Source organism: Gossypium raimondii, chromosome 12 (assembly GCF_025698545.1).
Source record: "Gossypium raimondii isolate GPD5lz chromosome 12, ASM2569854v1, whole genome shotgun sequence".
Taxonomy (NCBI): Eukaryota; Viridiplantae; Streptophyta; class Magnoliopsida; order Malvales; family Malvaceae; genus Gossypium; species Gossypium raimondii.
In genome coordinates this window covers 37285776-37310264 of record NC_068576.1, presented here as the reverse complement: position 1 = coordinate 37310264, position 24489 = coordinate 37285776, and the positions used below count along the sequence as shown (strand labels likewise).

Here is a 24489-nt window from a genome sequence, read left to right as displayed (position 1 = left end):
AAACTCTTTGGGAATTGGGTTTACCAACTTGGGTTTGATCCTACATGAAATCAACACTAAACCTTTTTAGTTGAAATGAAAAAGTACCCATAACTTAGAATTTTAAAAATTAAACGCGTGATTGTTCTGGTGATTGATATTCAATCGTAGAATTCATCTAAGTTTGAGTTTCAAAAGGAGTAAGTAATTTAGATAATTCCCTTTAAACGCATAATATGTAGAATATGAGAATGTATGTCGGTATGTAAGTATTAACCCTTTAATTATAAAAAAAATTAATTTGCATTAAAAAATATTCATATATTAGTGGGATAGTTAAGGCCTAACCCACTTTGGGGAAGGTGTAAAGATTCTTGACTTTGATATATTTATATAAATAAATATTTTTCAATTTTGAATCTTTGAATGATGGTACTTTTAAGAGCCACATACATGCTTTATGGATCATATCACATTTTCCATTGCCATTTGCTCTTAGCTTTTGACTGAGAAAAGTTGAACAACTTGGATTTGCTTTCCATATGAAATATCTATTAAAAAACTCCCAACTCACTCTCGCTGTTGTTATTTGTATCTATCAATCAATATTTTCATATTTGTTAATATGGGAAACTTTTTATTATGTCCTTTAAATGTCAAGTTTTCTCTCCAAAATATAAGCAAAAACTAATTGGAGAATCGTTTTATCTTTAAGAATTTAATTATCTCAACTTAAAAAATTTTAAAAAGTGAAATCCATAATTGTTGAAGAGTGATTGCACATAAATAATGATTTAGAACCCCTTTCGATACAAATAGACTTATATTTCATTGTCCATTTAAAGATAACCTTCAACCCAATACGTAGTACGTCATGCATCTACGGTATCACTTGGACTAGCTAATCAAGTGCTCTCTCGAAGTGTTACCTTGCTCATGGATCTTCTATATGCTACAAAACATGGGTTCCAACCATCACATGTACAAAGCTTTTTAGCAATGCCGCACTCGCGTCCCTAAACTTTCTTCAAAATTGAGTTTAAAACTTTGAAGGTGTATTGGTTCTTCAATGATACTTAAAAAACACTTTTATATTAAAATTATAATGACAAATTCAACCCTTAATTATTTTTTTGTCAATTTAGCGTTTATTATTATTTTAGCTAAATTTGGTCATCAATCTTTTAAAAAGAGTCAAATTTGACCATCATCCTTTAAAAAAAAGTCAAATTTCTGCGTTTTCAATAGAAATACTGACTAAAATGTTAAATTTTAAACATGACGGCGCGCATGGCAATTCATGTGCAATTCATGCTATTTTTATGTGTTTTTATATATTTATTAATTTTTTGAATAGTTTTATAATTTTTAAATTATTTGTTAATATGTCACATAAGAGAAATAGTGTCACATGAGCTACCACGCTAACATCATTAACAAAAATAATGTTTTAGTCAAGATTTCCATAAAAACGATTTAATTTTCTTGAAAGAGTAATTTCTAAATTTAGCTACATATTGAGGATTAAAATTTTCATTATACATATATTAAAATAGCATATTATATATATATGAATTTGACCACTAAGTTGATGACAAAGGCTTGTAAATTGGTCCCATTTGGATATTGGACCAACATTTTGACATAAAAATCTATATCTATCTAAAAGATCACACATGAACTTGTCAACATAAAAATAAGAGGAAACAAAATGGGGATATATTAAAATAGCATAAACAAATAAAGCTTTCTTCACTTTGAACACCCATAGCTAGATTTGTATCTTTGAATTTTTATTTTTATTTTAAAAAAACCCCAAATTTAGGTAAGAAATTTTGTGTTCATATTCCTTCTTAATCAAAGATTTGATTCCAGACAGAACTTTTTTTCTTCTTTTTTTTTATAATATAATTTCATACACCTGAAGCAATTTGCATGCTTTGTATTGGTAGCCCATGCACATCATACACATATAGATCTCTTTTAGCAATATATAATATTATTAAGTAGATGAAGAATATGTACTGTCTTTTGTGTCTATATATAATCTTAATTATGTGTTTTTATTAATAAATTATTAAAATTGGTTGGTGCTGAACAACTCAGTTGCAGTTCCATAAATCTTACACCAGACATAGCATATGCTTTGAATTCTTGCTTCTTTGAGTCACTATTTAAAAAATTCAAATAATATAATTGGTATATAATTATTATTTTATTTAAAGAGTTTTAGGTGAAAAGGATAGAGATTATCCATATTATCATGATCTATGTTGGATTAACAAATTTTATCTATTAAAATACAGAATAATTGATTTCTACGATGTTCGTAACAAATAAAAGTAGAAGATTTTAGTTTTTGTTCAAAAACACTTTTGAGAAACAATGATAAACTAAGCCTTGAAACGCATGGATTAAATTTTGATGATGATGTTTGCTTCTTCTTTTTTTCTTTTTAACATGTTAGATCCATGTTGTTGATGTCATAAATATACGCATAACCCGAGCTTGCATTTAACACCCATACTGACATTAGACTAATAGGACTTGGTTGATATAATATTCATACATTGAAGATTGAGTTAGAGGTGTTCATGGGTTAAGTCAGGCACGATATTAACACACTTTTTATTTGCCTAAGCTCAACCCAACCCTGTCCCAAATATGGGCCTAAAATTTGCTCATGCCCGTCCATATTTGTATATAGCTAATCCAAGCCCATTTTAGGTCCACCTATATTAATTTTTTAAAAAATATATATTTTATTTTTATTTTAATTATTAAATTTTTATATATAGTCATCTTAACATGTTTTTTTTGTTTGTTTATGTTATAGTAGTATAACTGTAAATTTAATTTTTATGTATTATAAATTACACAATATATAAAAATAATAAATATAAAATATGAGGCAAGCCTTACTATAAACTTATGAATTTAATCGGATTAATTAACTGTTTGCTTATGGTTTAATCCACCAAAGACCTGTTACCCATGTAGGCTTGAACCCAGTTAATTAATGAAGTCCAAAATACACACCATAGCTGAAAAGGCCCATCAACCACTTTCAGTCAAATTAATCCTCATCCTGGATCCCGAAAAATTAATCATCAAATAACAAAAGAAAAAAGAAAATCACATGGTTACAAAATTTCTCACATACATGAAAAATAGCTTGGATTGAATTAACATCGTCCCTTCGTCCATAATGAAAACAATAAAACATAAAATTATTTAAAGCACAAGACGAGAAAACAATTAATTTCCAGCTGCACAAGGTCATCATCATCATCAACTCGTAGCTCAAGCTGTAGCAGCAGCACCTGCAACGACAATGGTGAAATAGTTAATATCAAATTCATATACGTGTATATATATTGGTACTAATTTAGTTACTTAGTGAAGAATGTGATATTCATTAATGGTGGTTAAAGGATAGTGAGAATTTCGTCCCTACCAATGACGAATGGCAGCAGACGTAGTAGCCATGTGAGGGGGATTATTATGGGGCCTTGTGGTAGGATTTAACTCGGTGTTATTATTAACTTTTTTTTCTGAAGGAGTTAAATCATTCTCTAGTGTCCGAATTTGGCAACTACTTTTATATTAGGGTTTGAAATTTTTTTTGTTCAAGTTAGTCATTGATATTTTTTTGAAAACCCGAAAATTCAAGTCTTAATATGGGAACAATTACTAAGTTCAAGAACTAACTTGAACCAAAAATAAAATAAGTCCCAATACGAAAATTATTGTCAAATTCAAGTCTCAAATAGTGATTTAACCCTTTTAAAGTTTGCAATAAAAACTTGATCTAACCATGGAGGCATGGAGTACGTACAAACAAGAGCTAGTTGCAAACCCTTCACATATAATACAACAAGAAGAAAATGGTAGGTATACGTCACAGAATGTAATGTCGGAGATTGAAGATGGTTCACACGATGTGCTGAGAGCCACTAGTGATGGTTTTTGAGAATTTTGTAGAGCATAAAAGGGAATGAAAAGTTTCCGAGAGAGTATTGACAAAGTATTAAAATAACAGTGGTGTTTTAACCCTCTTTTGAGAATTCTCCTAAATAGATTGGTGGTAGCATCATGGAGCGCTCTTAGTAAAGGTTTTGCTAACAGGGGCTAAAATGTTAGTAAAATTATATATACCTTGAGATTGAAGCAAATAAACGAATTCACAAGCTTCATGTTTCTTGCAACATTGCTCTCTTTTGCCTTCAACCTCTGGATGGATCTTCCTTTTCAACATTCTCCTCATCATCTAATAAACCAAAAGAAAAAAAGAAAAAAAAACCCAATTTGTTTAATTGACTTACTAATTAAAGCTTTGTTTATGGTTTCATGGCCACTCACTTTGTGTAACATTCTGATAGGACCTGAACCTTCTCCTACTTGAGGAACCAGTTTCGTAGCCAAAGAAACGCCCTGCTTTGTTCCAACAATGGCTTTTTTGCCACAATTCAGTTCCATTTCAAGACCGCTCGGTGAGTCTGTGGAGAAGAGCTCTGCCAATGTGGTTCTTCTCCGATTCCCAGACTGGCCCTTAATTTCACAAACCGGCATTGCCTCGTCCTTAAAACCGTGGTCCAAAGCACCGAACATCAGCCGATTCACTTCTTCATTACCATCATCAAAATTAATATCACCATCATCGTTATTGCCGACACCATCCTTGGAACATCATGGTTCTTCCCCGTGCTCGTCATCGTTTTCATAATCTTTTTGTCCACCTGATTCCAAAGGGTCGAAACCGAGGGTGCCAATTGTTAGAATGCCATCAAGCACATCAACCAGAGCTACTTGCTCGATTACAATGGCATCATCGGTATTCTTAATATTTGGAGCCAACCCATCTGCACAAAATACCAAAGTTCTCTCATGATCATCCAATGTGATAATGTAGAATTATTATGAAAATAAACAAGCATTAATATATAAATACTTGGACCGTTATTATATATATATATATATATAGGAATTGAACCTTTGAGGATGGTATGATTGAATCTCCTATGCACCTAGTTGAAGATCTATTATGTAAAATTTAACATTAAAAACACAAAAATTCAGAGGAAATATACTCATTAGAAAGGAAATAATTTATGGATATGTTGTAATTACCTTCATTTTTTTTTCAGACAAGCTTTTGTTTGGTGAGAAAAACCAATGCAATGGGCAAAGTGTCAATAGAAAATGTAGTGAGTGAATGGGGGGACTGGCTGGGAATGTTTTGTAGAGGAAACTATAGTAAACAAGCAAAGGGTCTAGTTCTTGTTCTTGTTGCTGCCTTGAAACATATAAGGGTTCAATCTTTCATCTCCCACCATGGCTGATGCTTTGGATTCCTTTTAAACCATATCTGATTTCAAAGGGACATACATATGATATGCCTCTATCTAGCTACCTTGGTGGGTCACCTAAGGTCCCTCTGGTAAGGGTTTATCAGCAAAAAAGAGTACTTCCATTCACTTCATTTGAAAAAAGAATATAAATTAATTTGTTCTCGTTTTCAGGGGAAAAGACTAATAATTTGAGCACTTTTTAATTTGTCTATGAATACATATATTCTCTCATTATTGTAGAGCAAACAACACAATCGTTTGCTTTATAATTATAGGTGGCCACAATACAAGTTTGAAGAAATAAGGACCATAAGTTCCTTAGAGCTTCTACTTTAAACACGTTACATATCTGTTATCTTTAGAGCACATGCATTCGAATCTTGAAGAAATAACCATATCCCTTTTGGCTCATATTTGCTTAGGGATTTTAGTAGGTTCCACTAATTCCACTAATGGAAACATTGTGAGGTTTTTTTTTTTGTCTATTTGGGTGTTGAGGGGAGGTTGGACTCGTTTGAAGAGAAGTCTGTAAAGTGTCGAGCCCAATATTAGACTTGAAGTGTCTGTATTCAGTTTGGATTTTGTATCGCGACTCCGTCAAGAGCCTCGAAGGGTCCACAGACCCTTCTTACCCAGAAATGCCATATAAGGGCATGGGTATATGTAACGACCTGATAGTCAGGGATGTAATGACTCGATAGTCACAGGTGTCGAAAAGTGCATTTTCGAGACTCTGTTACCGTAAATTGGACTCGTAAATATTTAGCTAGTTGTGTGATTAATTAGGTTTTTGTTAGGTGAATTTATATGAATTAAGAGAAATTAGGTATAAGGACTAAATTGCATAAAGGGTGAAATTTGAATTATAGATTAAAGAAAAATTAAAGAGACTAAATAAGAATTATGCCATTGCTTATAAATGAGTCCGCATAAGATATTTATAAAAGTTAAAGTTAAAATATATATTATAATATTATATCTTAATTTTAACTATATATATTATATTATATTATAATAAGTAAATATAATAAATAAAAGAAACAAAAAGAAATAGAAAGAAACATAATAGAAACTAAACAGGAGAAAAAGAAAGAAAAGAAAAAGGGAAAGAAAGAAAGGAGAAATTAGAGTTTCAAAGTTCAAAGCTTAATTGGTAAGTCAATTTAGTCCCTTTCTTGTAATTTTATATTTTAGAATCCTAGTATTAAATACTACTTAACCTATGTTGGAATTTTAGAAAATATTGAATTTTTAGATGTTGTTCATGTTGAATAATTTAAGTATTTGGGATTAAATTGATAGAATTTTAAGTTAGAAATGAAAATGGATTGAATTGTAAAATAAATTATAAGTTTTGAGTATTAGGGACTAAATTGTAAACATTTCAAAATTTATGGATTTGAGTGAAATTAGAGAGTTGAATTTAGTCTAAAGTGGAAATTGAATGAAAATAAGGAATTAGTTTTAAAGAAATAAAGTTAGTCTCAGTTTAGGGACTAAATTGGAATTTAAACAAAAGTTGAATAAAAATTGAAATATTCAATGTGAAATTGTATTGTATTGATGAATTTTAGTTGTTTTAATTCCGTAGCTAATGTCGTATCGGAACCCTCAACTAAAAAGGGAAAAGATAAAGTCGACGATGAATAACTCGAAATTTTACTTTTAAGCATTCGGATTATAGAAATACCATTGAGTTTATACTTAGTGTAAGGTTTGTTTTTCGTGCGCAAGTTAGGTTAAAGTCAGATTGCCGATTCAGCATCCATAAATGATCCCGAACTCAAAACATGGTGATGTATATTTCTTTTTGTGTTGACATGTACCTAGGATGTCTTATGCTTGTCATTTTGGGAAGTGAATGTAAATAATGTTATCAGATGATATTGGTTACTTCTATACATGATTATACTTGTTAAGTGGAGGTTTAATATGGAATGTTTAATGTAACATCCCGTTTTTGGGTCAAATCGGAACAATAGTTTTGGGACCAAAAATTTGAAGTTGAAATGATTATTTTATTATTATTTTATTGTTTACAAAGATGAATATATGATGGTATGAAATTTTCATAAAGAAATTTTATCGCTTAAATGCTTAATTCGGTAAAAAGACTAAATCGCGTAAAGCATAAAAGTTGTATTCTATAAGCTAAATGTGTCAAATAGCTATAGAATATTAAAGTAAAGGTCCTTATGTGATAATTAGCCCAAATGTGAGTTAGTGGATGATATTTGGTTTGGCATTTGTGTAAATATGAATTTATTTTAATGGCAAATTAGTAAAATGTTAAATAATGTTTAATTAAATAAAAAACCATTTTTATGCTATCATCTTTCTCCATAACTGAATATCAAAAGAAAAAGATGAGTTTGGGAGCTTTGAGCATTCATTTCATGCAAGTTTCAATTGTAAGTCCATTTTGACTAGGTTTTTGATGATTTTCATGTTTTTGTGATCGTTACAACTAGTACTAGCTAGCCCATGTCTTCGATTTTAAAACTGTTAAAGTATTTGAATGTTGCCATTGTTGAATGCATGAGCACTTTGCTAGTTGATGATGGAAAATAAATCATTGTTGTTAGATGTACAAGTTTTGTAAAGTGAATTTTGGTAAAAATGTCAATTTTGGATTAAATTGTGAAATATGAAAATTTAGTGGTTGAATTTTAAAATAGATGAAAAATTTGGGCTGATATGAGAATGGGTAATGTTCGGCCAGCATGAATTTGTATTAAATTGAATGCATTGTGATTGTTTGTAACAAGGATTAAATTGTGATAAATGTGAAAGTTTAAGGGCTAAAGTGTAAATATACCCAAATGTGTGTTCTGGACTAAATTGAGAGATTATGTGATTAAGTGAGTTGAATTTGTTATAATATAGATCAAGAAAAGAGGAACTCGGACTTAGATCGAGGCAAGAACAAAGTACTCGACTAATCGACTAGTTTCATCGTTTTTACGTCCGAGGTAAGTTTGTATGTAATACGTACTATTTTATCAATTTTTTTATGTTTTGGAATGAATTAAAATGTGAATGTGAGGCTATAATAACATTTGGTGATGAGTCGAAAGTATATGGCACTAAGTATGCGAAGTTAAGATAGCTTCGACTGAATAAATGGCACTAAGTATGCGATGCCCAGAGAGCTTCGGTTTAATGTGATGGCACTAAGTGTGCGACATTGTTATAGATTCAACTAATCATATGGCACTAAGTGTGCGGGATCTTTAAGCATTGAAAGGTTTCGAGATGATTTAACGTAGTGAGCGAAGAGGTGAGAATGTGATAAATAAATACAAGATAGTACAGGTACGTACAAAACCTATATGGTTGTTGATACTATGTGTATGAGGTTTGATGGAATATATATAAATGAGTAATGATCATATGAAATGAAATGGAAAGTTTGTCTATTGATATGAAAATTATCATGAAATGCTTATTGAATGTATTGTATATCCAATTGATAGATTAACTTTAATTGTATACGAACTTACTAAGCTATAAAACTTACTTTGGCTTCCTATTTGTGCCTTGTAGTGAAATCAAGCTAGCTCGGATCCAGGGATCGTCAGCGACTCAATCACACTATCGGATATTTTAGTTGGTATTTTTGAAGCTTTGTATATATGGTATATGGCATGTATAGGCTAGTGTCAATAGGATACGTTTTGAGATATGAAATTAGCCATGTGAGTTGACTTGTAAATGATGTATAGGCTAGTTTTATTATGGATAGTTTTAAATTGTATATAAGTAGCCATACGAAATGGCTTGAAAGTAAAGTTAATGATGATGTATAATCGATAATGTAATTAGATCAATTTGGGAAGTATGTTATGGTATATTTTGTGTGATGAATGGTGGCGATTCAGTTTGTGTGATAACAAGGTAGTTGATGGATGTGTTTTTGATTTGTAGTACACGTTCCTATAAGTTATGAGGTGATTATGTCTTTGCTTGGGAATTGGTCATTTTGGTACATAGTTAATGGTGAATGATGATCATGTTTTGTGAAATACCTGTGGTCATAAGGATAATTATAAAGTGTCATGTTATTAGTATTATTTGGTCATGAGATGTTATAAAATTTGTGAGATTTAATGGTTATATTGGTATGACTTTTTTGGATAATTTGATAGCCAAATAGGTGAGAAATGAATTGGTTATGTATATGTAATTTTGGCATATGCTTGGTATATGAAATGTAATGATATATGCTTGAATATATTTTAAGTATTTGAATAACATGAATTTGATGGTAATAAGGTTCAAACATTGGATTGATGAAGCACATGTAATGTATTATTGATGTATGATAGTTTGGTTTGAAAATTTGATTAGGTAAATGGTAATGAAATGGTTGAATTTCAAAGTATGATTTGAAAATGTGATTTAATTAGTAAAACATGTTTGTTTAAATTAGCTACGTGTTTTAATTTTGTGTTTTATTGATATGGTTAAATATTGAAGTAAGGTTCGATTATATGAAATGATCAGTAAAGCATGATTGATTTTTGTTGGCTATGAGAATCTAATATGCGAATTTGATTTATTTGAATAGGAAAATTGTAGCTAATTGAGTTTGGTAAATTTTGTAAAGAAGTGGATATAACTTTGCGCATGAAATGTAATAAATGATTGTGCTGAGCTATGTTTTGTTAGGTAATGCCTCATAACCTTAATCTGACGACGGATACGGGTTAGGAGTGTCATATTTAATTAGTATTAGAACCAGGTTTAGTCGGTTCTAGGACTAACGTAGCACGTGTGAGTCTAGCTATACATGTCATATATATAAACTGCGATAGTGTGATGATTCATGACAATTAAAATGTGTTTTTGTATGGTAAATGGATCCCGATCGAGCCGTAGCTGATGATGTGGAAAGTAATGCGTCCGTTCCCGTTCAAGGGGCAGCGTCGGCTGATTCTAGGCCAATTACGAGTAGCCACAAGGGAGAGGCTAAACAAGCCTTCTTCCAAATGATGAACGAATGGTTCACACAGTATATCCAGACAAATTCGGCTGCTCAACAACCTCCACCCCCGCAAATACCTAAGATGCCTCAAGTTGTTGACTCGATACGACTAAGTAAGCTTTCAGTCGATAAGATTTGTAAATACGTGGCAGAAGAGTTCAGGGCCACTATCAATGATGATGCAAAGAAAGCTGAATTTTTGCTTGAAAACACGATACGAGTATTTAATGAATTGTCTTGTAGTCCGGATGAATGTATTAAATGTGCGGTTTCACTCCTGAGAGATGCTGCATATCAGTGGTGGAACACATTGATATCTGTGGTTCTGAGAGAACGGGTTACCTGGGAGTTCTTTCAGATGGAGTTCAGAAAGAAATATATTAGTCAGAGATTTATTGATCAAAAACGAAAAGAGTTTCTCGAGTTGAAATAGGGTCGCATGACTATGACGGAATATGAACATAAGTTTGTGAGATTGAGCAAATAGACACGAGAATACATTTCAACTGAAATTATTATATGTAAACGATTTATCGAAAGGTTGAATGAAGACATTAAATTTGTGGTCGGAATTCTTGACTTGAATGAATTCGTTGTTTTAGTTGAAAAAGCTTGCAAAGCTAAGGAGCTTAGCAAAGAAAAGAAGAAAACATATTTAGAAGCTAGAGACGAGAGAAAAAGATCTATGAGTAAGCCTTATCAATATTCGTCAAAGAAATTCAGAGAATCACACAATCGTTCAAATGCTTCAGTTGGGTATATGAGTAGAGATCGTGCGAAACAATACTCCTACCTTAAGGCTCAAGTTGCAATGGAATCAAGTGTTGGTAGTTTCAGAAACAATAAACCTGAGTGTTGACAGTGTGGGAGACGGCATGTTGGTGAATGTTGGGGCAAGTAGAATAATAGAGTTTGCTATAATGTGGTTCACGAGATCACTTCATTCAAGATTGCCCGGATTTAGCTGAGAAAGATAATATCCAGTGTACGAGGCCAAGTAACACGGCAGCTAGAGGTAGACCACCCAGAAACATATGAATTGTGAGTGGTAGCCAATGAGGGACAACAGATACAGCTGTGAGGTCTGAGGCTAGAGCACCTGCTCGAGCATACTGTATTTGTGCTCACGAAGAAGCGTCGTCTCCAGACGTCATTATCGGTACTTTCACTCTCTATAATACTACTATAGTTGCATTGATCGATCCTGGATCAACTCATTCTTATATATGAATAAATTTAGTATCCAGTAAGACTTTGCCTGTAGAGTCTACTGAATTTGTGATAAGAGTATCAAACCCCTTAGGCAAGTGTGTTTTAGTAGATAAAGTGTGCAAGAACTGTCTGTTGATAATTTGAAATTTTTACTTTCCGGCTGATTTGATATTGTTACCATTTGATGAATTTGATATAATTCTAGGTATGAATTGGCTAACGTTGCATGATGCGATTGTGAATTGCAAACGAAAGACAATCAATTTGAAATGTCAGAATAATGAGATTATCCGGATTGAGTCAAATGATTTGAATGGGTTGCCGGCTGTGATTTCGTTGATGAAAGCTCAGAGTTATGTGAGAAAAGGCTATGAAACTTACTTTGCTTATGTTCTTGATACAAAAATAACTGAAAAGAAGATTGAATCTGTGCCAGTAGTGTGTGAGTATCCAGATATATTTCCTGAAGAGCTACCGGGATTACCACCCATTCGAGAAGTTGAATTTGGTATTGAACTAGTGCCAAGAACTAATTCGATATCAATAGCTCCATATCGAATGGCTCCGACCTAGTTAAAAGAATTGAAATCTCAGTTGCAAGAGTTGGCCGATAGAGGATTTGTACGACAGAGTTTCTCTCCCTGGGGTGCTCCTATATTATTTGTGAAAAAGAAAGACAGAACTATGAGAATGTGTATTGATTATAGACAACTCAATAAAGTGAAAATCAAGAATAAATATCCTCTGCCACGAATAGACGATTTGTTTGATCAGCTGAAAGGGGATACAGTGTTTTCTAAGATATATTTGAGATCGGATTATTATCAGCTGCGAGTTAAACACTCAGATGTGTCGAGAACTGCTTTTCGAATGAGGTACGGGCATTATGAGTTTCTAGTTATGCCTTTCGGACTAACGAATGCACTGCTGTTTTTATGGACCTAATGAATCGGATCTTCAGACCGTATTTGGATAGATTTTTTTGTTGTGTTTGTAGATGACATCTTGATCTATTCCCGTGATGAATCTGAGCATGCTAAACATCTGAGAATACTGCTACAGACTTTGCGAGATAAACAATTATTTGCAAAACTCAGTAAATGTGAGTTCTGGTTACAAGAAGTTGGTTTTCTAGGGCGTATTGTGTCAGCATTGAGTATTCGAGTCGATCCAAGTAAGATTTCGACAATATTGGATTGGAAGGCTCCGAAAAATATATACGAAGTCCAAAACTTTCTAGGACTCGCCGGTTATTACAGACAATTCATAAAAGTTTCTCCATGATTGCAACTCTATTGACGAGACTACTTCAGAAAGATGTTAAGTTCGAGTGGTCGGACAAGTGCCATAAAAATTTTGATCAGCTGAAAGTTTCTTTAACTAAAGCTCCAGTGTTAGTACAGCCAGAATCGGGTAAAGAATTCGTAATCTATAATGATGCATCATTGGATGGTTTGGACTATGTTTTGATATAGGAAGGCAAAGTCATACCTTATATCTCGAGACAATTAAAGCCACATGAAAAGAATTATCCAACGCACGATTTGGAATTAGCAACTATCGCTTTCGCGTTGAAGGTTTGGCGTCACTATCTGTTCGGTGAGAAATGTGATGTTTATTCTGATCACAAGAGCTTAAAATATTTGATGACTCAGATAGATCTAAATCTACGACAGCAAAGATGGTTGGAATTGTTAAAAGATTACGAACTAGTGATTGACTGCCATCCGGGAAAGGTCAATGTTGTTGTTGATGCTTTAAGTCGGGAATCTTTGTTTGCTCTACGTGCAATGAATACTTAGTTGGCTCTATTTGATGACGGCTCGATTATAGCTAAGTTGAAAGCAAGACCGTTATTTATGCAGCAGATTTGCGAAGCTCAGAAAGTTGACAATGAATTGTTTGCAAAACGGGCTCAATGTGATATGAATTCTGATTCAGACTTTCGAGTTGATACTAATGATTGTTTAAGATTCAGAGGCCAAATATGTGTACCGAGAAATTTAGAGTTGATTCAGATGATTTTAATTTAAGCTCATAGTAGTCGTTTGTCTGTTCATCTGGGAAACACGAAAATGTATAACGATCTGAAACAGCTTTACTGGTCGTCTGGTATGAAACGTGACATCTCAGAGTTTGTCTCTAAATGTTTGAATTGTTAGCAAGTTAAAGCTGAGCATCAAGCACCGTCTGGTTTATTGTAGCCGATTATGGTTCCCGAGTGGAAATGGGATAGAGTGACTATGGATTTTATGTTGGGATTGCCCCTATCTCCAAGAAAGAAAAATGCGATCTAGGTTATAGTTGACAGATTGACGAAATCAACTCATTTTATTCCAGTACGAATGGACTATTCGCTTGATAAGTTAGCTTAATGATATATTTCCGAGGTTGTGAGATTACAATGAGTACCTATTTCTATTATTTCGGATAGAGATCCGAGATTCACATCGTGTTTCTGGAAGAAATTGCATGATGCACTGGCTACAAAGCTGCACTTTAGTACTACTTTTCATCCGCAGACGGATGGTCAATCCAAATGAATTATTCAGATACTCGAGGATATGTTACGATGTCGCGTTCTTGAGTTTGAAGGTACGTGGAAAAAGTATTTGTCGTTCATTGAATTTGCGTATAATAATAGTTTTCAATCGAGTATTAAAATGGCACCTTACGAAGCTTTGTACGGTCGCAAATGTCGAAGACCTTTGTATTGGACTGAGCTCAGTGAGAATAAGATTCTCGAGGTCGATTTGATTAAAGAAACTGAACAGAAAGTGAAAGTGATTCGTGATAGTCAGAAAGCAGCGACAGATAATCAGAAATTGTATGCAGACTTGAAACGAAAAGATATTGAGTTTCAGGTTGGGGATCGAGTGTTTTTGAAAGTATCTCATTGGAAGAAAATACTTAGATTTGGCAGAAAAGGCAAGTTAAGTCCGAGATTCATCAGGCCGTATGAAATTATCAAGCGTATCGGGCTGGTTGCTTATAGATTGTTGTTGTCACCTGAATTAGAAAAGATTCATAATGTATTTCATGTATCGATGCCTCGACGACATCGATCCGATCCCTCACATCTAATTTCCCAGTCTGAGATTGAGTTTCAGTCTGACATGACTAGGGGTGTTTAGTCGATTAACCAACCGGTTAACCGACCTGAAATAACATTAACCGAATTAACCAACCTTTCAAAAATTTTAACCGTTAACTGAACCGAAATTTTTTCAAAAAAATTAACCGAACCGAAATTTTTTCGGTTAATTCGGTCAGTTAACCAAATTAATTGAAAATTATACGTTTTTTATTTTTGGTTAAAAATTAACCGAATTACTCGAATTGAATCACTACATAATTAAAAACATTACATAAGTCTTTGAATTTTATTTTTATTTATTAAATTATTTGTTTAGACTTTTGGACTTTAGTTTTAGTTTTAAAATTTTATTTTTATTTATTAAATTATTTGTAATTTTTATGATTGGGTTCGGTTGGGTAATTGGGTTGGGTTGGATACTTGGGTTTGGATTGGGTTAGGTGAATAGTGGGCCTATTTATATATTATAATTTTATTTATTAATTTTTTTGGTTAAACCGAAAAAATTCGATTAACCGACCGGATTCAAACCGAATTAACCGTTAACTGAAAAATCAAAAATAATTAATCAACCCCCGACCGAAAAAATTCGGTTAACCAACCGATTAATTGAATTCGGTTGGTTAACCAAATTTTTTTTATTTTACCCAAATTTTGCACACCCCAAGATATGACATACGAAGAAGAACCGATCCGAGTTTTAGATCACGAGGTTAAGGAACTGAGAAATAAAAAAATTTCATTAGTGAAAGTCTTATGGCATCGACACGGGGTTGAAAAAGCTACGTGGAAGCCCAAGGATTCTATGAGAGAGAACTATTCAAACCTATTCATTGGTAAGATTTTCGGGGACGAAAATCCCTAAAGGGGGGAGAGTTGTAACAGCCCGTTTTTGGGTCAAATCGGAACAGTAGTTTTGGGGCCACAAATCTGAAGTTGAAATGATTATTTTATTATTATTTTATTGTTTGCAGCATGAATATATGATGGTGTGAAATTTTTGTATAGAAATTTTATCGTTTAAATACTTAATTCGGTAAAAAAGATTAAATCGCGTAAAGCGTAAAAGTTGTGTTCTATAAGCTAAAGGTGTCAAATAGCTATAGAATATTAAAGTAAAGGTCCTTAAGTGATAATTAGCCCAAATGTGAGTTAGTGGATGATATTTGGTTTGGCATTTGTGTAAATATGAATTTATTTTAATGGCAAATTAGTAAAATGTTAAATAATGTTTAATTAAATAAAAAACCATTTTTATGCTATCATCTTTCTCCCTAACCGAATATCGAAAGAAAAAGATGAGTTTGGGAGCTTTGAGCATTCGGTTCATGCATGTTTCAATTGTAAGTCCATTTTGACTGGGTTTTTAATGATTTTTATGTTTTTTGTGATCGTTGCAACTAGTACTAGTTAGCCCATGTCTTCGATTTCAAAACTGTTAAAGTATTTGAATGTTGCCATTGTTGAATGCATGAGCATTTTGTTAGTTGATGATGGAAAATAAATCATTGTTGCTAGATGTACAAGTTTTGTAAAGTGAATTTTGGTAAAAATGTCAATTTTGGATTAAATTGTGAAATATGTAAATTTAGGGTTGAATTTTAAAATAGATGAAAATTTTGGGCTGATATGAGAATGGGTAATATTCGGCCAGCATGAATTTGTACTAAATTGAATGAATTGTGATTGTTTGTAACAAGGACTAAATTGTGATAAATGTGAAAGTCTAAGGGCTAAAGTGTAAATATGCCCAAATGTGTGTTCTGGACTAAATTGAGAGATTATGTGATTAAATGAGTTGAATTTGTTATAATATAGATCAAGAAAAGAGGAACTCGGACTTAGATCGAGGCAAGAACAAAGTACTCGACTAATCGACTGGTTTCATTTTTTTTACGTCCGAGGTAAGTTCGTATGTAATACGTACTATTTTATCAATTTTTTTATGTTTTGGAATGAATTAAAATGTGAATGTGAGGCTATAATAGCATTCGGTTTAATGGAATATATATAAATGAGTAATGATCATATGAAATGAAATGGAAAGTTTGTGTATTGATATACAAATTATCATGAAATGCTTATTGAATGTATTGTATATTCAATTGATAGATTAAGTTTAATTGTATACGAACTTACTAAGCTATAAAACTTACTTTGTGCTTCTTGTGTGTGCCTTGTAGTGAAATCAAGCTAGATCAGATCCGGGGATCGTCAGCGACTCAATCACACTATCGGATATTTTAGTTGGTACTTTTGAAGCTTTGTATATATGGCATGTATAGGCTAGTGTCAATAGGATATGTTTTGAGATATGAAATTAGCCATGTGAGTTGACGTGTAAATGATGTATAGGCTAGTTTTATTATGGATAGTTTTAAATTGTATATAAGTAGCCATGCCAGATGGCTTGAAAGTGAAGTTAATGATGATGTATTAGATCAATTTGGGAAGTATGTTATGGTATATTTTGTGTGATGAATGGTGGCAATTCAGTTTGTGTGATAACAAGGTAGTTGATGGATGTGTTTTTGATTTGTAGTACACGTTCCTATAAGTTATGAGGTGATTATGTCTTTGCTTGGGAATTGGTCATTTTGGTACGTAGTTAATGGTGAATGATGATCATGTTTTGTGAAATACCTGTGGTCATAAGGATAATTATAAAGTGTATTGTTAGTAGTATTATTTGGTCATGAGATGTTATAAAATTTGTGAGATTTAATGGTTATATTGGTATGAATTTTGTGGCTAATTTGATAGCCAAATAGGTGAGAAATGAATTGGTTGTGTATATGTATTTTTGGCATATGCTCGGTATATGAAATGTAATGATATATGCTTGAATATATTTTAAGTATTTGAATGACATGAATTTGATGGTAATAAGGTTCGAACATTGGATTTATGAAGCACATGTAATGTATTATTGATGTATGATAGTTTGGTTCAAAAATTTGTTTAGGTAAATGGTAATGAAATGGTTGAATTTCGAAGCATGATTTGAAAATGTGATTTAATTAGTAAAGCATGTTTGTTTAAATTAGCTACGTGTTTTAATTTTGTGTTTTATTGATCTGGTTAAATATTGAAGTAAGGTTCAATTATGTGAAATGATTAGTAAAGCATGATTGATTTTTGTTGGCTATGAGAATCTAATATGTGAATTTGGTTTATGTGAATAGGAGAATTGTAGCTAATTGAGTTTGGTAAATTTTGTAAAGAAGTGGATATAACTTTGTGTATGAAATGTAATAAATGATTGTGTTGAGCTATGTTTTGTTAGGTAATTCCTCGTAACCCTAATTCGGCGACGGATATGGGTTAGGGGTGTCACATTTAAGTTGATGCATAAGTGAGAGTGATATAGGCAAATTTAGGTTGAAATTGGTATGAATTAAAATTGGCTTATGGTGTTTTATTTTATTGTTTTGATAATATATGTGAAGTACCTATGAGGGTAAATTGGTTAGGAAACTAGGATGATTGTTTTGACATGTTTTATAGGTATTAAATCGTGTTTTAAAGTGATTGAACTATTGGTTTTTTAGTTGCTTAGTGTTCAAGGTTGTCGGAAAGGGTAAACTTGATGTTTAAGGTTCATTTTGAGTCCATACGGCCAAACACACTGGCGTGTGACTAGACTGTGTGAGACACACGGCTAATATATGGGCGTGTGTCCCCTCCACCTAGGAAAATTTTTAAAATTTTGCAAAAAATTCCTGGAGTCCCCGATTTAGTCCTTATTTGTTTCTAACAGATATTTTGAGCCTCGAGGGCTCATAAAAGGGACAATATGATTAAATTATGGTGTATATGCTAGATGATTATATAATATTATCTTTGATCTGAAAATTCTTGTACTACTTCGTAACCCTGTTTCGGCGACAGATAATGGTTAGGGGGTGTTACAAGGGTTGTCGAAAAGTGCATTCCCGAGACTCCTTTCCCGTAAATCAGACTCGTAAAATTTTATTAAAAATATTTACGAAGCTGGTTGTGTAGTTAATTAGGTTTTGGTTAAGTGAAATTGCATGAATTAAGAGTAATTAGGTATAATGACTAAATTGCATATAGGGTGAAAGTTGAAGTATAGATTAAACAAAAATTAAAGGGACTAAAGAAGCAATTATGCCATTGTTATTTAATGAGGCGGCATAAGGTAAGATATTTATAAATTTAATAGATATTATAATAAAAAAAGTTTACTTAATATTTAAGTATATATATTATAATAAATAAACTAATGTATAATAAAATAAAATAAGTAAATGAATAAAAAAAGAATAAAAAGCCAAAGCCAAACTAAAACAAAAGGAAAGTGGAAAAAGAAAAAAAGAAAGAAAGACGCAAGGCTTAGGGACTTCTAGGGTTCAAAGCTCAATTGGTTAGTCAATTTAGTCATTTTTCTTGTAATTTTTATGTTTTTGAAATCTCGGTGTTAAGTACTACCCGACCCGTGTCGAAATTTTAGCAATTATTGAGTTTTAAAATATTGTTAATATTGAATAATTTTAATATTAGGGATTAAATTGATAGATTTTTAAACTAGAAATGAAAAAGGATTAAATTGTAGAATAAATTGCCAAAAAATTAGAACTTAGGGATTTAAGTGAAAATAGGGCGTTAAATTTAGTTTAAAGTGAAATTTATATAAAAATATAGGATTAATTGTAAAGAAATAAAGTTAGTCTCGGTTTAGGGACTAAATTAGAAATTAGGCAAATATTGAGTCAAAATTGAAATATTCAATATGAAATTGAATTGTGTTATATTGATGAATTTTAATTGTTTTAATTTCATAGCTAACGTCGTACCTGAATCCTCAACTAAAAAAGAGAAAGATAAAGTTGACGTGGAGTAGCTCGAAATTAATGGTTTGTATTTCTATAATCTAAACTTAGTTGTTAATTGTTGTAATTCAATTTAATGCATATGGTAAGTGTTGATGTGAATAATTGATATTTGATAATTGATTGAAATGGATTGAATTGGTAGATGCATATTGGATATATTGATTATTGAATTGAAATGAATATATGTGTTAATGTGAAATTTGGATATTGGATATTGTTGTATTTGAAAAGAGAATTGGAACCCTATTAACTGTATCGGGCTGAGTCGGATATAGATGGCATGCCATAGAATTGGAAGAGTTTAGGAAATTCTTCGACTTCGAGTCGATGAGGCACTGGGTGCCAATTTACTTCGGTTTAACTGATGAGAGACTGGGTGTCAAATTTATATAGCGCTGGGCGCAGTTATTACTTCGGATTTATCCGATGAGGCACTGAGTGTCAAACTAGTGTGTTGGTTGTGTAACAACCCGTTTTTAGTGAAATTAGAATAATGGTTTCGGGACCACAAATCCGAAGTTGGAAGAAAATTTATTTTAATATTATTTTATGGTGTACAGTATGATAGGAATATCATATGAAAATTTCATTAAGAAATTTTACCGTTTACATGCCTAGCTTTATAAAAAGGACCAAATTGCATAAAGTGCAAAAGTTGAATTCTAGTAGCTAGAGGTATTAAATAGCTATGGAATTTACAATTTGAGGTCCTTATATGGCAAATAGACCATTTAGAAGAGTTAATAGATAAGAATGAATATTCATCATTGGAAATTGAAGAAATATTAAGGTTAATTTTGGAAAGATGATACAATAATGATGATAAATGAAATAAATAATTAAATTAATATCATTTTCATCATCTTTCCTAAAAAAACATGGAAACCCTAGCCATGGAAGTTGAGTTCTAGCAAACTTATGTGGCTTAATTAGGTATGTATTCTTGTCTCATTTTTAATGATTTTTATATTTCTGATATCATAATAGCTAAATCTAGCTATCTCAGGGATTAATTTGCAAAACTGTTAAAGTATTAGGGTTTTTCCATGGATGAGTATAGTTGAATTTTGAACTTTTATGGTAGAAAATGATTAGATAAACAACTTTTGTAAAGAGAATTTTAATGAAATTATGATTTAGGGACTAAATTGAAAAGATGAAAATTTTATGAAAAATTCTAAATTTTGTAAAATACATGGGCTGGTATTGATATGTATGAAAATCGGTTAGGTTTGTAATAAGAATTAAATTGTATGAATTTCATTTTCCGATCCTAGGGACAAAATTATAATTAATTAAAAGTATAAGGGCAAAATAGTAATTTTGTCGAAGATGTGTGTTGGATTGAATTGAATATGAATTGTATTAAACTGAGCTAAATTCATTTGTATAGATCCAGATAGACCTAGTGCGGAATTGAATCGAGGAAAAGAAAAAGTATCAGATTAGTAGCTTACAAATCTGCGTATACTTGTCGAGGTAAGTTCGTGTAACTAAATTGTATATTTGTATGATTTGAATTGAATATTGTTGTGTGTGTGATTTGTATAAAATGTCATGTATATTATTGATCACATATCTGACAAGTACAGAATCTCGTTTGAACCTCAGAAATTCAATGGATACAAATGACATGTCATTAAGGTTCTTAGATTGGTTGTGGTCCTGCATGTGTTGCGGACACACCATAGTTCTTATGAGCATCTCGATATTTGGCTCTCACGAGCTTCCTAATTAATGGCTCTCTTGAGCTTCCCGATAATTGGCTCGAATTAGCTTTCCAATTTATGGCTCTTATGAGCTTCTCGATATACAACTTGATTGAGCTTCCCGTTATACAGCTCACATGAGCTTCCCGTTACATGGCTTGAAAGAGCTTCATGTTTACATACTTGTATGAGCATACCTGTATATGAATTGACGAATTACAGATTTGTACACCTCGTGTGTACTACTCGTGTATCCAACGATGTTTTAAATGGTTCAGCTGGCTAAGTTCTAATATGAGACATTATGAGTTCAAAACGAACTATTACCAGTATATACTTAGAAGTACATGGAAATGATATTACATGATATATTGAAACATGAGAGGGATGATACATGTATGTGAAACTTTCCTAGTGATTATGTACATCCAAGTTTATTGGTTATTGAAAGTGTTATATGGCTAACATGTTGAGGATATGTGTTTAGGATTTTGGTCAAAATAATTTGGATAAGTTTTGTATGCTTACCTTAAATGCAATTGAATGGTAAGTTAATTTCCATGTTATATGAACTTACTAAGCTTAAATGTTTACTCTGTTTTTTTTTTGAAAATTCGACCGGATTAAAACAAGAAATGAAAACACAAAAACGTCCAATTTGGGCTAAACCCAAACAGTTGAATCCTAAATAAAACAATAAAAAAACGGGCTTTCATCAGTTTAGCCCACAAAAGTAAAAATAAAATTCAAAGAAACTCCAGCCAAAAATTATCCAGTTGTCTGCAATAAATGTTCTGTCATTTCCTCTGCCCAAGACCACTGAACAGTAAAAGCAAATCCCCTCAAATCTTTTGCCTTTCTGATTACTTTTACTAAACTGCAACTCTTCTTTCATTTCAATCGACACCCACTCTTGCCAAAATCAAAATCTTATCTCATTTCCCTTTGCTCAAATAGCCCAGACGAGTTGATTCCTGATCCTCGCATAACACTCGTAAGGTCTCTCCTTCCAGGTATAGTTCATCTCCCTTCTTGAGTGTTTCTTTTGCTATTCTGTGTGCTTCAATATTTCCAATCCTTGGTATGAAGAAGAAACTGATTTTTTGAAAGAAACATTTAGTCCTTGAATATCACTGATGATTGCTCCTATTTCTGATCTGTCGTGATTTTCACTTTGGCATTTAGTTGTAATTGTTTTTGAATCTCCTAGTATATCCACATTAAGATATCCCAGTTGAATCCCTAACATTGTTGCTTGATATCCTGCATATGCTTCCGCCACAAATAGAGATGCAACATTTTCATGAAGGATTGACTTTGCAGCCACTATTTTACCCTCCTGCTCCTTGACAACTAGGCCTGACGCAGATCTGTTATGCTTTGAGTCAAAAGCCGCATCGAAGAAGATGGTCGTATTCTCTCTTTGTAGCCTCTGACTAGACTTTGTGCTGGTTACTAAGGTGAGTTCCCTTTCTCTAATACCTTCCAGCTCAAGAATATAGCTTTTTATTTGCTTGGATATGTCCCAACTGGTACTGATTTTACCTTCATAAAGAAATTTATTTCTGCTTGTCCAGGTTATCCATAGCCCACAGCAGAATCCTCGACACTGATCATTTGTTCCTTCGCTGAAAACCCAGGTAAGCCAACTCTAGAGATCGAAATTATTGTTATTAAATACCCATGAAAAATTCAACTGACTCCATACTTCTTTCGCTATAGGACACCTTTGAAAGACATGGTTGCTATCTTCTGCTTCCTGTCCACACTTCAAGCATCGATCCTCAGTCATTACTCTTCTCAGTTTTAGATTGAAGAAAGTTGGAATATAGTTCCAGCAATTTTCCATACTGTAATCTTAATTTTTGAAGGCAGATCTAGATTCCATAATTTCTTGAAAAAATTATTTGTATGGGTCTGTAAATAATCATTAAAATCTGTAGTAGACTCCTATAATAGTTTATAAGCGCTCCTTACTGAAAAGATTCCAGTCGCTTCCCCTCTCCAGACTTGAATGTCTTCTTGGCTTGACTTTGAAAGCGGAATCTGCATTATCTTCTCTGTAATATCTGTATTAAAGGTACGGACAATCAACTCTCTATTCCATGTTCTGCTTTCTTTATTGATTAAGTCGGACACTAACCTTAATTCTTCATTGCTGTTATTGTTCTGTACCTTGTCTTCTATTACTCCCGGTATCCAGCGGTCATTCCAGATTGATATACTTTCTCCTACTCCAACCCTTCAGCATAAGCCATCCAACAAAAGTTTTTTTGTTGACCAAATACTCCTCCAGGTGAGTGAAGGTAGGTTACCCAAAGAAGCATTTAAGAAGTTCGTTCTAGGAAAATATTTAGCTTTTAAAACTTGGGCTAACAAAGAACTCGGATAATTAATAATGCGCCAACCTTGTTTAGCTAATAGCGCAACATTAAACTTATTTAAACTTCTAAAACCTAAACCACCTGAATCTTTTGGTAAGCAAACATCTTTCCACGCACACCAATTGATCCTCTTTTTTCTTTTATTTTTTTGCCACCAAAATTTTGCAATAATTCCCTCTAACTCCATACATAAAGATTTAAGAAGTAAAAAACAAGACATTGCAGAGGTTGGTATAGATTGTAAAACGGCTTTGATGAAAATTTCCTTACCTCATTGTGAAAGATATTTGATGCTCCAATTATCAATTCGTTGTTTGAACCTATCTTTCAAAATCTGAAACGCCGCCTTTTTGTTTCTCCCTACCAAATTTGGTAGCCCTAAATATCTTTCCATTTCATCTGACCTTCGCACTCTAAGAACTCAAGTAACTATTCGTCTTTCTTCTTCTTGTGAATTACTGCTAAAAAAATTGTGGATTTAGAAAATTTAACTTTTTGGCCTAAACAAGCTTCATAATTGTGCAGAATCCGTTTTAAAAAAGTTGAACTCCTCTTTGTAGCTTCCCCGAACAACATATAATCGTCTGTAAAAAGTAAATGTGAAACCTGTGGCCCACTTCTACTTGCCTTAACACCTCTTACTCTATTCTCCAGCGTACCTAGCTTCATAAGACTAGAAAGACCTTCTCCACAAAATAAAAATAGAAACGGGCTCAGTGGGTCCCCCTGTCGTAGTCCTCTCGTAGGGTAGAAAGATTCTCCATTGTATCCGTTAAGAACAACTGAATAAGAGACTGTAGTTACACATATTAATAGTAAAGTCACCCACTCTGAGTCAAAACCCATTTTCTTCATTACCTCCTGCACAAAACTCCATTCTACCCTATCGTATGCTTTGCTCATGTCCAGTTTGA

At 32.6% G+C, this 24489-nt stretch overlaps 1 protein-coding gene across 1 annotated transcript; it reads right to left on the bottom strand.

Moving 5' to 3' along the window:
- Nucleotides 1-22239: 22239 nt before the first annotated feature.
- On the bottom strand, nt 22240-22983 carry LOC105763928 (uncharacterized). Its single transcript, XM_052625252.1, has 2 exons — nt 22900-22983; nt 22240-22842 (listed from the first exon to the last, which is right to left on the bottom strand). Exons 1-2 carry the CDS (start codon nt 22981-22983, stop codon nt 22240-22242), a joined length of 687 nt encoding a protein of 228 aa, XP_052481212.1.
- Nucleotides 22984-24489: the final 1506 nt, after the last annotated feature.

Coding starts and splice junctions, on each gene's coding strand:
- LOC105763928 (XM_052625252.1), bottom strand. CDS start 22,983: ATGACTGAGGATCGATGCTTGAAGTGTGGACAGGAAGCAGAAGATAGC. Junction 22,843..22,899: donor GGTGTCCTATAGCGAAAGAA/GTATGGAGTCAG, acceptor TTCGATCTCTAG/AGTTGGCTTACCTGGGTTTT.